Here is a 12216-nt window from a genome sequence, read left to right as displayed (position 1 = left end):
AGCAGAGCAAAGTACTTTCCTAGCTGTCATATGTAGTTCACAGATGTCCTTTCTTCTTTTGTTCCATTTTTCAGGGCTTGTAGTCTTCCAGATATCATCAAAACAAAAACATCCCACAAGTCTGACATCATCTAAGTCAATTTTTGGTCTAATTTGATATTAGATGAAATGTAGCCATTAGGTCCTATTGAATTAGGTGATACAGTGTAACACAGAAGAAAGAATTGTTCTTGAGTGCCAGATACATAACTCTACTGCTGTACATCAATTCAGACAGTACTTATTTAATTCATATCATCTGTTGCAAACTGGAAGAGATCTTTGTATTCTGAGTGGTCACAATATGCTGGATGTCATAGTTCAGGGAACTCTTGATCTGTCTCTTGCATATCTGTATGCCCAGATTACAGTTCACATGAATATTTTGCATGGACGGGATATGCTGATTGTACTCTTTTCTGTTGCAGTCCCTCCTATGACTGGATGAGAAGAGTCACGCAGCGAAAAAAAACTTCCAAGAAGGGAAAAGCCTGCCTGCTGTTTGACCACCTGGAACCTGTTGAATTAGCTGAACACCTCACTTTTCTGGAGCATAAATCTTTTAGAAGAATTGCTGTAAGAAGCTTACAACTTCTTGTTTCACGCAGTTATAATCTGACCAGAGCAATATGCGTAAACTGAGAGAGTTTGCCAGCTTTAACATTTATAACACTTTCATGTTGTACCCAATTTAATTATAGCAAATATTTATAAGACTTGGGAGGATGAATCAAGTGGGGTCCTGCAGGGTTCTGTCCTGGGTCCAGTACTGTTCAATATTTTCATTAACAACTTGGATGATGGAGTGAAAAATATGTTTATTAAGTATGCGGATGACATAACACTGGGAGGGATTGCAAACACTTTGGACAGGATTAGAATTCAAAATGATCTTGATTGGACAATTGGTCTGAAACCAATGATGAAATTCAATAAAGACAAGTACCAAGTACTGCAATTATGAAATACACAAATGCAAAATGGGAAATAACTGGCTAGGCATCAGTATTGCAGAAAAGGATCTGAGGGTTAAAGTGGATCACAAATGAAGTCTGAATCAGCCATATCATGTTGTTGCAAAGAAGGCAAATGTCCATTCTGGGATATATTAACAGGAGTGTCATACGTAAAACACAGGAGGTAATCATTCCACTCTATTTGGCAATGGTGTAAGGCCTCAGCTGGAGTACTGAATCTGGTTTGGGACACCAAACTTTCAGAAAGATGTGAACAAACTGGAGAGAGTCCAGTGGAGGGCAACAAAAGTAAGAAGTTTAGAAAACATGCCCTTAAGGGAAGGTTGAATGTATTGGCCATTGTGATCATCTAGTCTGACCGCCTATATAACACAGGCCGTAGAACTTCCCCAAAATCATTCCTAAAGCATTGCATTTAGAAAAACATCCAATCTGGATTTGAAGATTGTGTGTGATGGAGAATCTATCACAACCCTTGGGGAGAGTAATTAACCATTGGAACTATTTACCCTAAAAAATTTATGCCTTATTTCCAGTCTGAATTTTTCTGGCTTCAACTTCCAGCCATTGGATCATGTGTTATCCATTCTCTGCTAGATTGACAAGTCCATTATTAAATATTTGTTCTCCATATAGATACTTATAGACTGTTATTAAGTCACCCCTTAACCTTCTTTGTTAAACTAAATATATTGAGCATCTCAAGTCTGTCTCTGCAAGGCATGTTCTCTAATACTTTAATCATTCTCATGGTGTTTCTCTAAACCCTATCCATTTTATCAACATACTTCTTGAATTATGGGCACCAGAACTGGATACAGTATTCCAGCAGTGGTAGTACCAGTGCCAAATACAGAAGTAAAAATAACCTCTCTACTTCTACTTAAGATTCTACTCTTTATGCATCCCAGGATCACATTAGCTCTTTTGGCCACAGAGTCAACCTGGGAGCTCATGTTCATCTGATTTATCTACCATAGGGTTGCCAACTTTGGTTGGACAAATTCCTGGAGATTTCATCACGTGACATAATCTTTAATTAAAGATTGGTCTTTAATTCCTGGAGACTCCAGGATAATCCTAGAGGGTTGGCAACCCCAATCCACCATGCCCCCCCAAATCTTTTCCAGAGTCACTGCTTCCCAGGATAGAGTCCTGCATCCTGTAAGTATGGCCTACATTCTTTGTTCCTAAACACATACGTTTACATTTAGTCATATTAAAAAGCAGGTTGTTTTCTTAGACCCAGTTTGCCAAGTGATCCAGATTGCTCTGAATCAGTTACCTTATTATTTACCATTCCCCCACTGTTCAAAGAAGAGAAGGCTGCTGGGGGACATAAATTCTTCAAATATGTAAAATGTTGTTATACAGAGGACGGTGATTACTTCTTGTTCTACCCTCAGTAGACATGGAGAACAAGCAATGAGCCTAGTTTGCAGCAAGGGAGGTTGTGGAATTGCCATCCAAGAAGGTTTTTATGAACAGGTTAGACTAACACCTGTCAGGGATGGTCTAGGAGTACTTAATTATGCCTTACTGTAGGAGGGGGGGACTATATGACTTTTTGAGGTTCTTTCTGGCTCTACACTTACGTGATTCTAGTATCACATCCCATCTTTCATAATACTGTAGCAAAGGTTGGATCAGTACTGTACTACCATTATATTTTCATGAGTTATAACTTTTACCATAAAAAAATTAATCCTATGCAGTAATTCTGAGTGAGGACTACAACCATGTGCAAGGATTTGTTTTGACCAAACTAAAAATTACAAATCAATGCCTTTTGTTTCTTGGCGAAATAGTTAATTAGTGATCAGCAACCCTCAAAGGCTTTGTTTCAGATGGAGCCTGGACTATCTGACACCCCACTCCCAATCACATCATAAGAATGGCCCTACTCAGTCAGACCAAAGGTCCATCTAGCCCAGTATCCTGTCTTCCAACAGTGGCCAGTGCCAGGTGCCCCAGAGGGAATGAACAGAACAGGTAATCATCAAGTGATCCATCCTCTTTCGCTCATTCCCAGCTCCTGGCAAACAGAGGTTAGGGACACCATTCCTGCCCATCCTGGCTAATAGCCATTGATGGACCTATCCTCCATGAATTTATCTAGTTCTTTTTTGAACCCAGTTTTGGCCTTGGCCTTCACAACATCCTCTCACAAGGAGTTCCACAGATTGACTGTGCGTTGTGTGAAGAAATACTTCCTTTTATTTGCTTTAAACCTGCTGCCTATTAATTTCATTTGGTGACCCCTAGTTCTTGTGTTATGAAAAGTAGTAAACAACAGTTCTTTATCACCTTCTGAAACACTATTCTTTCATTCTCCTGGCTTCATTTCCTTCTTCCTGATTCCCAGGAGATCCTCCTATCCTCTCAACTCCATTTTCTTTGCATTGTCAATAGACTTCTGCCTTAGCTATTGCATTATGGGAATAATTCCAGTCTGATGCTCATCCTACCACATAGTTACTAGCTGATTTCAATTTTACCTGCTCCAGTGCTTCCCCTAGAATTTGTGGTTCTACCTACACTCCCACCTCTGAATTCAGAGAAACCTCAGAATTTATATATGCTGAAAAGAGTCACTTCTCTCCACTACCACCCAAGTTCTTAATTGCTGAGAAGAGGAGTCAATACTCCCTATTTTGGGGACAACTGTTTATTATCTTGATGTAAACAAGATAAAAGGTATCTAGATATTATGGTGATTAGTGATCATCCACTGGGTGACTTGATTTCTGCTCCATTATGCATAAGAGGTGAAGAAAGGGGCCATTGTTAACACTTCTTAGTTCTTAAAACCTATTGCAACTTTCCTTCTCTTTTAGTTCTTGGTTTATGGACTGCAATGTTTATGGATGACTTTCCAGCGTTGTACTCTTAAAAGGAAACTTTTGGGGTTGGTAGGCCCTAAATTTAATCCCTACATTTGCTCTAATCCCTCCACCATACAAAACAAAATCTTGGATCTCAAATGCTGAAACTAGTAATGTAAGCATAAGTGGGAGAGCAGCTCTTATATTTGTCTCTATCTGCTCATCCAGCAGATCTTGCTAATATGTAGTATTTTACTAAATTGCAAAACTGATTAAACCCTACAGCAAGATGATATTGTTCCCAAGGAGCTAGGCAAGATGGCACGGAAGAAGTCTTGTGCTGAAAGATAGTAATGCCTGCTACAAAGCCAGATGTAAAAGGTCTCCTTGGAGCTGATGGTTGGAAGAGAATGACCTCAGTAGAAGTGGGAACTGAGGAAAATTCAGACCTAATCACCTTTCTTGATCAGAGTCAGACATCTGGAACAAAAGGAGGAGATTCTTCAGACAAAATTGGATGACAAAACAGTGACCAGAGGAACAATATTAGAATTAAAGGTGTTCAAGAACCTCAGAAAGGGTAACCCAGTTTTGTATGCACCAACACTAACTAAAAATCTGTTAAACCTGGATTCAGCTAGTGAAGTGTCCATAGACAAAGCTAGCATGACTTTAGCTCTTCTAGTAGTAAACAGAAACTATCCCAGAGAGTACGGTTTCCAGATTCCATTATTTTCAGCAGAAAAGATGCTGTTATGAGGAAGATCAGGAACTGGAATAAATCTTTGTCCAAAATCTTTGTTCCTTGATTCTTCAAGAGAGGGAAACAATATGAGGAAAAGAAACAGATATAATTGAGGTTTCTCTTTTAAATCATTACATTAATTCAAAGTAAACTTTACACTATTCTGCATGTGAAAGAATTGGGAGGAATTTGAGCAGGAGAATAAATGACGATTAACTGTATAATGCAGGGCCAAGTGAAGACATGGAGGAAAAGGATAGGCTTTCTGGCAGGTGGCAATGCCAAAGAACAGGGGCATGGCTTTTTCAATTTTATTTTTATATAATATATATATATATATATAATGTACGTATCTATGTATATGAAAGCTTTGTGGGACTCCCAGAAGAGGGACTCTTCAGACCTGCAGGAATGGTGGCTATATTGGTGGTTGATGTTTGAAATCAGACAGTTACACTAATAGCTAATGCCTCTGTTTGAATTTACTAGCTCTGATACTTCTCTATAACTAGTTAGGCTTTTTAGGATTCAGGACAGAAGTCAATTAAATTTACTTTTTCTTTCTGGCATGATACAGAAGTTAAAGAGGGTATCAACAGTGAGGTGTTAATTTTTAAATAAAGGTTATAGACTCATAGACTCATAGACTCTAGGACTGGAAGGGACCTCGAGAGGTCATCGAGTCCAGTCCCCTGCCCTCATGGCAGGACCAAATACTGTCTAGACCATCCCTAATAGACATTTATCTAACCTACTCTTAAATATCTCCAGAGATGCAGATTCCACAACTTCCCTAGGCAATCTATTCCAGTGTTTCACTACCCTGACAGTTAGGAACTTTTTCCTAATATCCAACCTAAATCTCCCTTGCTGCAGTTTAAGCCCATTGCTTCTTGGTCTATCATTGGAGGCTAAGGTGAACAAATTTTCTCCCTCCTCCTGATGACACCCTTTTAGATACCTGCAAACTGCTATCATGTCCCCTCTCAGTCTTCTCTTTTCCAAACTAAACAAACCCAATTGTTTCAGCCTTCCTTCATAGGTCATGTTCTCAAGACCTTTAATCATTCTTGTTGCTCTTCTCTGGACCCTCTCCAATTTCTCCACATCTTTCTTGAAATCCGGTGCCCAGAACTGGACACAATACTCCAGTTGAGGCCTAACCAGCGCAGAGTAAAGCGGAAGAATGACTTCTCGTGTCTTGTTTACAACACACCTGTTAATGCATCCCAGAATCACATTTGCTTTTTTTGCAACAGTATCACACTGTTGACTCATATTAAGCTTGTGGTCCACTATGACCCCTAGATCTCTTTCTGCCATACTCCTTCCTAGACAGTCTCTTCCCATTCTGTATGTGTGAAACTGATTGTTCCTTCCCAAGTGGAGCACTTTGCATTTATCTTTATTGAACTTCATCCTGTTTACCTCAGACCATTTCTCCAATTTGTCCAGATCATTTTGAATTTTGACCCTGTCCTCCAAAGCAGTTGCAATCCCTCCCAGTTTGGTATCGTCTGCAAACTTAATAAGCGTACTTTCTATGCCAACATCTAAATCGTTGATGAAGATATTGAACAGAGCTGGTCCCAAAACAGACCCCTGCGGAACCCCACTTGTTATACCTTTCCAACAGGATTGGGAGCCATTAATAACTACTCTCTGAGTACGGTTATCCAGCCAGTTATGCACCCACCTTATAGTAGCCCCATCTAAATTGTACTTTCCTAGTTTATCTATAAGAATATCATGCGAGACCGTATCAAATGCCTTACTAAAGTCTAGGTATATCACATCCACCGCTTCTCCCTTATCCACAAGGCTTATTATCCTATCAAAGAATGCTATCAGATTAGTTTGACACGATTTGTTCTTTACAAATCCATGCTGGCTATTCCCTATCACCTTACCACCTTCCAAGTGTTTGCAGATGATTTCTTTAATTACCTGCTCCATTATCTTCCCTGGCACAGAAGTTAAACTAACTGGTCTGTAGTTTCCTGGGTTGTTTTTATTTCCCTTTTTATAGATGGGCACTATATTTGCCCCCTTCCAGTCTTCTGGAATCTCCCCCGTCTCCCATGATTTCCCAAAGACAATAGCTAGAGGCTCAGATACCTCCTCTATTAACTCCTTGAGTATTCTAGGATGCATTTCATCAGGCCCTGGTGACTTGCAGGCATCTAACTTTTCTAAGTGATTTTTTACTTGCTCTTTTTTAATTTTATCTTCTAAACCTACCCTCTTCCCGTAAGCATTCACTATATTAGACATTCCTTCAGACTTCTCAGTGAAGACCGAAACAAAGAAGTCATTAAGCATCTCTGCCATTTCCAAGTCTCCCGTTACTGTTTCCCCCTCCTCACTGAGCAGTGGGCCTACCCTGTCCTTGATCTTCCTCTTGCTTCTAATGTATTGATAAAAAGTCTTCTTGTTGCCCTTTATTCCCATAGCTAGTTTGAGCTCATTTTGTGCCTTTGCCTTTCTAATCTTGCCTCTGCATTCCTGAGTTATTTGCCTACATTCGTCCTTTGTAATCTGACCTAGTTTCCATTTTTTATATGATGCCTTTTTATTTTGTAGGTCACGCAAGATCTCATGGTTAAGCCAAGGTAGTCTTTTGCCACATTTTCTATCTTTCCTAACCATCAGAATAGCTTGCTTTTGGGCCCTTAATAGCGTCCCTTTGAAAAACTGCCAACTCTCCTCAGTTGTTTTTCCCCTCAGTCTTGATTCCCATGGGACCTTACCTATCAGCTCTCTGAGCTTACCAAAATCCGCCTTCCTGAAATCCATTGTCTCTATTTTGCTGTACTCCCTTCTACCCTTCCTTAGAATTGCAAACTCTATGATTTCATGATCACTTTCACCCAAGCTTCCTTCTACTTTCAAATTCTCAACGAGTTCCTCCCTATTTGTTAAAATCAAGTCTAGAACAGCTTCCCCCCTAGTAGCTGTTTCAACTTTCTGAAATAAAAAGTTGTCTGCAATGAAGTCCAGGAACTTATTGGATAGTCTGTGCCCCGCGGTGCTATTTTCCCAACATATATCTGGATAGTTGAAGTCCCCCATCACCACCAAATCTTGGGCTTTGGATGATTTTGTTAGTTGTTTGAAAAAAGCCTCATCCACCTCTTCCACCTGATTAAGTGGCCTGTAGTAGACTCCCAGCATGACATCACCCGTGTTTTTTACCCCTTTTAGCCTAACCCAGAGACTCTCAACACTTCCATCTCCTATGTCCATCTCCACCTCAGTCCAAGTGTGTACATTTTTAATATATAAGGCAACACCCCCTCCCTTTTTCCCCTGTCTATCCTTCCTGAGCAAACTATACCCATCCACACCAACATTCCAGTCGTGTGTATTATCCCACCAAGTTTCAGTAATGCCAACAATGTCATAGTTGTATTTATTTATTAGCACTTCCAGTTCTTCCTGCTTATTACCCATACTTCTTGCATTTGTACATAGGCATCTAAGATACTGGTTTGATCTTGCCTCCCAGCTTTGCCCTGACCCTCTTTTCTCTCTGCCATTATAGCCCGTGCTCCCTCCTGTTTCCAACCCATCTCCCAGGTCTTGTTCCCCACTTACCTGTGGGGTTTGCTCACCTGTCCCCGTCGAACCTAGTTTAAAGCCCTCCTTACTAGGTTAGCCAGTCTGGTTAGATTGGTTACTAGTAAGTAATAAGGGCAGCAGCATGCTGACAATTAAAAGGGACTATGGGGTGGGTGGAAGGGCAACCTTGTGAAGATGGAGATTGATAGATAAACATAAAGTCCATTGGGCTCTGCACAAGGCCTCCTATCTGACTCTCAGGGTATGTCTACACTATGAAATTAGGTCGAATTTATAGAAGTCTTTTTTTAGAAATTGTTTTTATATAGTCGATTGTGTGTGTCCCCATGCAAAATGCTCTAAGTGCGTTAACTCGGCAGACTGCATCCACAGTACTGAGGCTAGCGTCGACTTCCAAAGCGTTGCACTGTGGATAGCTGTGGGTAGCTATCCCACAGTTCTCGCAGTCTCCGCCACCATTGGAATTCTGGGTTGAGATCCCATTGCCTGATGAAGCAAAAACAGTGTCGTGGTGGTTCTGGGTACATGTCATCAGGCCCTCCTCTCCCTCTCTCCCTCTGTGAAAGCAATGATAGACAATCATTTCGCGCCTTTTTTCCTGGGTTACCTGAGCAGACACCATACCATGGCAAGCATGGAGCCCACTCAGCTCACAATCACATACGTCTCCTGGGTGCTGGCAGACATGGGACTTCATTGCTACACAGCAGCAGCTCATTGCCTTTTGGCAGCAGATGGTGCATTAGGACTGATAGCCATCATTGTCGTATTCCTGGGTGCTCTTTTAGCTGACCTCGATGAGGTCGGTCAGGGGTGCCTGGGCAGACATGGGAGTGACTCAGCCAGGTCATTCCTGTCTTCTGCTGAGCACCCAGGAGATGAGGATGGCTAGCAGTCATACTGCACCATCTTCTGGTGAGCAGCCAGGAGATAATGATGCCTAGCAATCGTAATGCAGCATCTTCTGCCGAGCACCCAGGAGATAACAATGGCTAGCAGTCGTACTGCACTGTCTGCTGCCAGCCTAAGATGTAAAAGATAAATGAAGTGGATCAAAACAAGAAATTGACCCGATTTGTTTTGTATTCATTTGCTCCTCCCTCCGTGAAATTAATGCCCTCCTAAACCCAGGGTTTTGGGTTCAATCCTTGAGGGGGCCATTCTGTGTGACAGTTGTTTGTGTTTCTCCTTGTTGCAAAGCCACCCCTTTTATTGATTTTAATTCCCTGTAAGCCATGTCCTCAGTTGCCTCTCCCTCCGTCAGAGCAATGGCAGACAATTGTCTCACGCCTTTTTTCAGCTCAGACACCATAGCACTGGGAACATGGAGTCTGCTTGGATCACCACAGTAATTATGAGCACTGTAAACACCACATGCATCATCCTGGAGTATACACAGAACCAGAACCTGCAGCACGGTTACGAGACTGATGAGGACATAGACATGGACATAGACTTCTCACAAAGTATGGGCCCCGGCAATGTGCACATCATGGTGTTAATGGGGCAGGTTCACGCCGTTGAACGTCGATTCAGGGCCCAGGAAACAAGCACTGACTGATGGGACTGCATAGTGTTGCAGGTCTGGGAGGATTCCCAGTGGCTGTGAAACTTTTGCATGCGTAAGGGCACTTTCATGGATCTTTGTGACTTGCTTTCCCCTGCCCTGAAGCGCCAGAATACTAAGATGAGAGCAGCCCTCACAGTTGAGAAGCAAGTGGCGATAGCCCTGTGGAAGCTTGCAATGCTAGACAGCTACTGGTCAGTCGAGCATCAATCTGGAGTGGGCAAATCTACAATGGAGGCTGCTGAGATCCAAGTAGCCACTGCAATCAAAGAGCTGTTGATATCAAGGGTAGTGACTCTGGGAAATGTACAGGTCATAGTGGATGGCTTTGCTGCAATGAGATTCCCTAACTGTGGTGGGGCAATAGACGGAACCCATATCTCTATCTTGGCACCAGAGCACCAAGCCAGCGAGTACATAAACTGCAAGGGGTACTTTTCAATGCTGCTGCAAGCCCTGGTGAATCACAAGGAATGTTTTACCAACATCAACGTGGGATGGCCAGGAAAGGTACATGACACTTGCATCTTCAGGAACTCTGGTCTGTTTCAAAAGCTGCAGGAAGGGACTTTCTTCCAAGATCAGAAAATAACCATTGGGGACCCAGCCTACCCCTTAATGCCATGGCTCATGAAGCCATACACAGGCACCCTGGACAGTAGTCAGGAGCTGTTCAACTATAGGCTGAGCAAGTGCAGAATGTTGGTAGAATGTGCATTTAGATGTTTAAAAACGCGCTGGCACAGTTTACTGACTCGGATAGACATCAGCAAAACCAATATTCCCATTGTTATTACTGCTTGCTGTGCACGCCACAATATCTGTGAGAGTAAGGGGGAGACGTTTATGGTGGGGTGGGAGGTTGAGGCAAATTGCCTGGCGTCTGATTACACGTAGCCAGATACCAGGGCGGTTAGAAGAGTACAGGACGGCATGATGCACATCAGAGAAGCTTTGAAAACCAGTTTCATGACTGGCCAGACTACAGTGTGAAAGTTCTGTTTGTTTCTCCTTGATGAACAGTCCCCCCACCCCCACTTCGGTTCAATCTACTTCCCTGTAAGCTAGCCACCCTCCCCTTCCCCCTTCGATCACCGCTTGCAGAGGCAATAAAGTCATTGTTGCTTCACATTCATGCATTCTTTATGAATTCATCACACAAATAGGGGGATAACTGCCAAGGTAGCCCTGGAGGGGTGGGGGAGGAGGGAAGCACCAGGTGGGGTAGGGGAGGAGGGAAGGACAGAGCCACACTGCACTTTAAAACTTATTAAATGTCAGCTTTCTGTTGCTTGGGCTATCCTCTGGGGTGGAATGACTGCAAGACCGGAGGCCCCCCTCACCGCATTCTTGGGCGTCTGCGTGAGGAGGCTATGGAACTTGGGGAGGAGGGCGGTTGGTTACACAGGGGCTGTAGCGGTGGTCTGCGCTCCTGCTGCCTTTCCTGCAGCTCTACCAGATGCTGGAGCATATGAGTTTGATGCTCCAGCAGCCTGAGCATTGACTCCTGCCTTCTGTCAGCAAGCTGATGCCACCTATCATCTTCAGCCCGCCACCTCTCCTCGCATTCATACTGTGCTTTCCTGTATTCTGACATTGTCTGCCTCCACGCATTCTGCTGTGCTCTGTCAGTGTGGGAGACAGAATGAGCTCAGAAAACATTTCATCTCGAATGCATTTTTTTGGCCTTCTAATCTTCACTAGCCTCTGGGAAGGAGAAACATATGCAGCTGGTGGAGGAAAAAAAAGGGAGAGTGGTAGTTCAAAAGACACATTTTATAGAACAATGGGTACACTCTTTCACGGTAAACCTTGCTGCTAACATTACATAGCATATGTGCTTTCGTTACAAGGTTGCATTTTGCCTCTTATTGAGGGAGGGCCTGCTGGTTTGGTGTGAGAGATCACACCACAGTCTTTTGGCTTCATTAACCTTCATAACATGTGGGAATGGTTTCAAAAAGCAGTGCCCTCATTTCCCATACCAAGCGGCTGTTGGGTTGGCCATTTAAAATGGGTTGGCAATTTAAAAGGAGGGGCTGAGGTTTGTGGGCTAGCATGCAGCACAAACCTAACTTACTCCCCACAACCCAATTCTCTGGGATGATCACTTCACCCCTTCCCCCACTGTGTGGCTAACAGCAGGGAATATTTCTGTTCAGTCACAGGCAAACAGCCCAGCAGGAACGGGCACCTCTGAGTATCCCCTTAATAAAATCACCCTATTTCAATCAGGTGACCATGAATGATATTACTCTCCTGAGGTTAACACAGAGAGATAAGGAACGGATGTTGTATGAATGCAATGATTCCAGACTACGTGCTACTGGCCTGGCATGGTAAAGAGTCCTACCATGGAGGACGGAATAAGGCTCTCCTCTCCAGAAACCTTTTGCAAAGGCTTTGGGAGCACATCCAGGAGAGCTTTATGGAGATGTCCCTGGAGGATTTCCACGCCATCCCCAGACATGTTAATAGACT

At 42.9% G+C, this 12216-nt stretch overlaps 1 protein-coding gene across 1 annotated transcript in view; it reads left to right on the top strand.

The window, feature by feature from the left end:
• Positions 1 to 12216, top strand: part of RASGRP3 (RAS guanyl releasing protein 3) — an 85255-nt gene that overhangs the window by 29757 nt on the left and 43282 nt on the right. The window contains exon 6 of the mRNA XM_050951341.1: positions 468 to 615. Within this exon, the coding sequence (XP_050807298.1) occupies positions 468 to 615 (148 nt within the window). The remainder of the gene's footprint in view (positions 1 to 467; positions 616 to 12216) is intronic.

This window comes from Gopherus flavomarginatus, chromosome 4 (genome assembly GCF_025201925.1).
Source record: "Gopherus flavomarginatus isolate rGopFla2 chromosome 4, rGopFla2.mat.asm, whole genome shotgun sequence".
NCBI classification, from domain to species: Eukaryota; Metazoa; Chordata; order Testudines; family Testudinidae; genus Gopherus; species Gopherus flavomarginatus.
The sequence above is the reverse complement of the archived record's forward strand: the minus strand, read 5'-3'. Positions and strand labels throughout refer to the sequence as shown.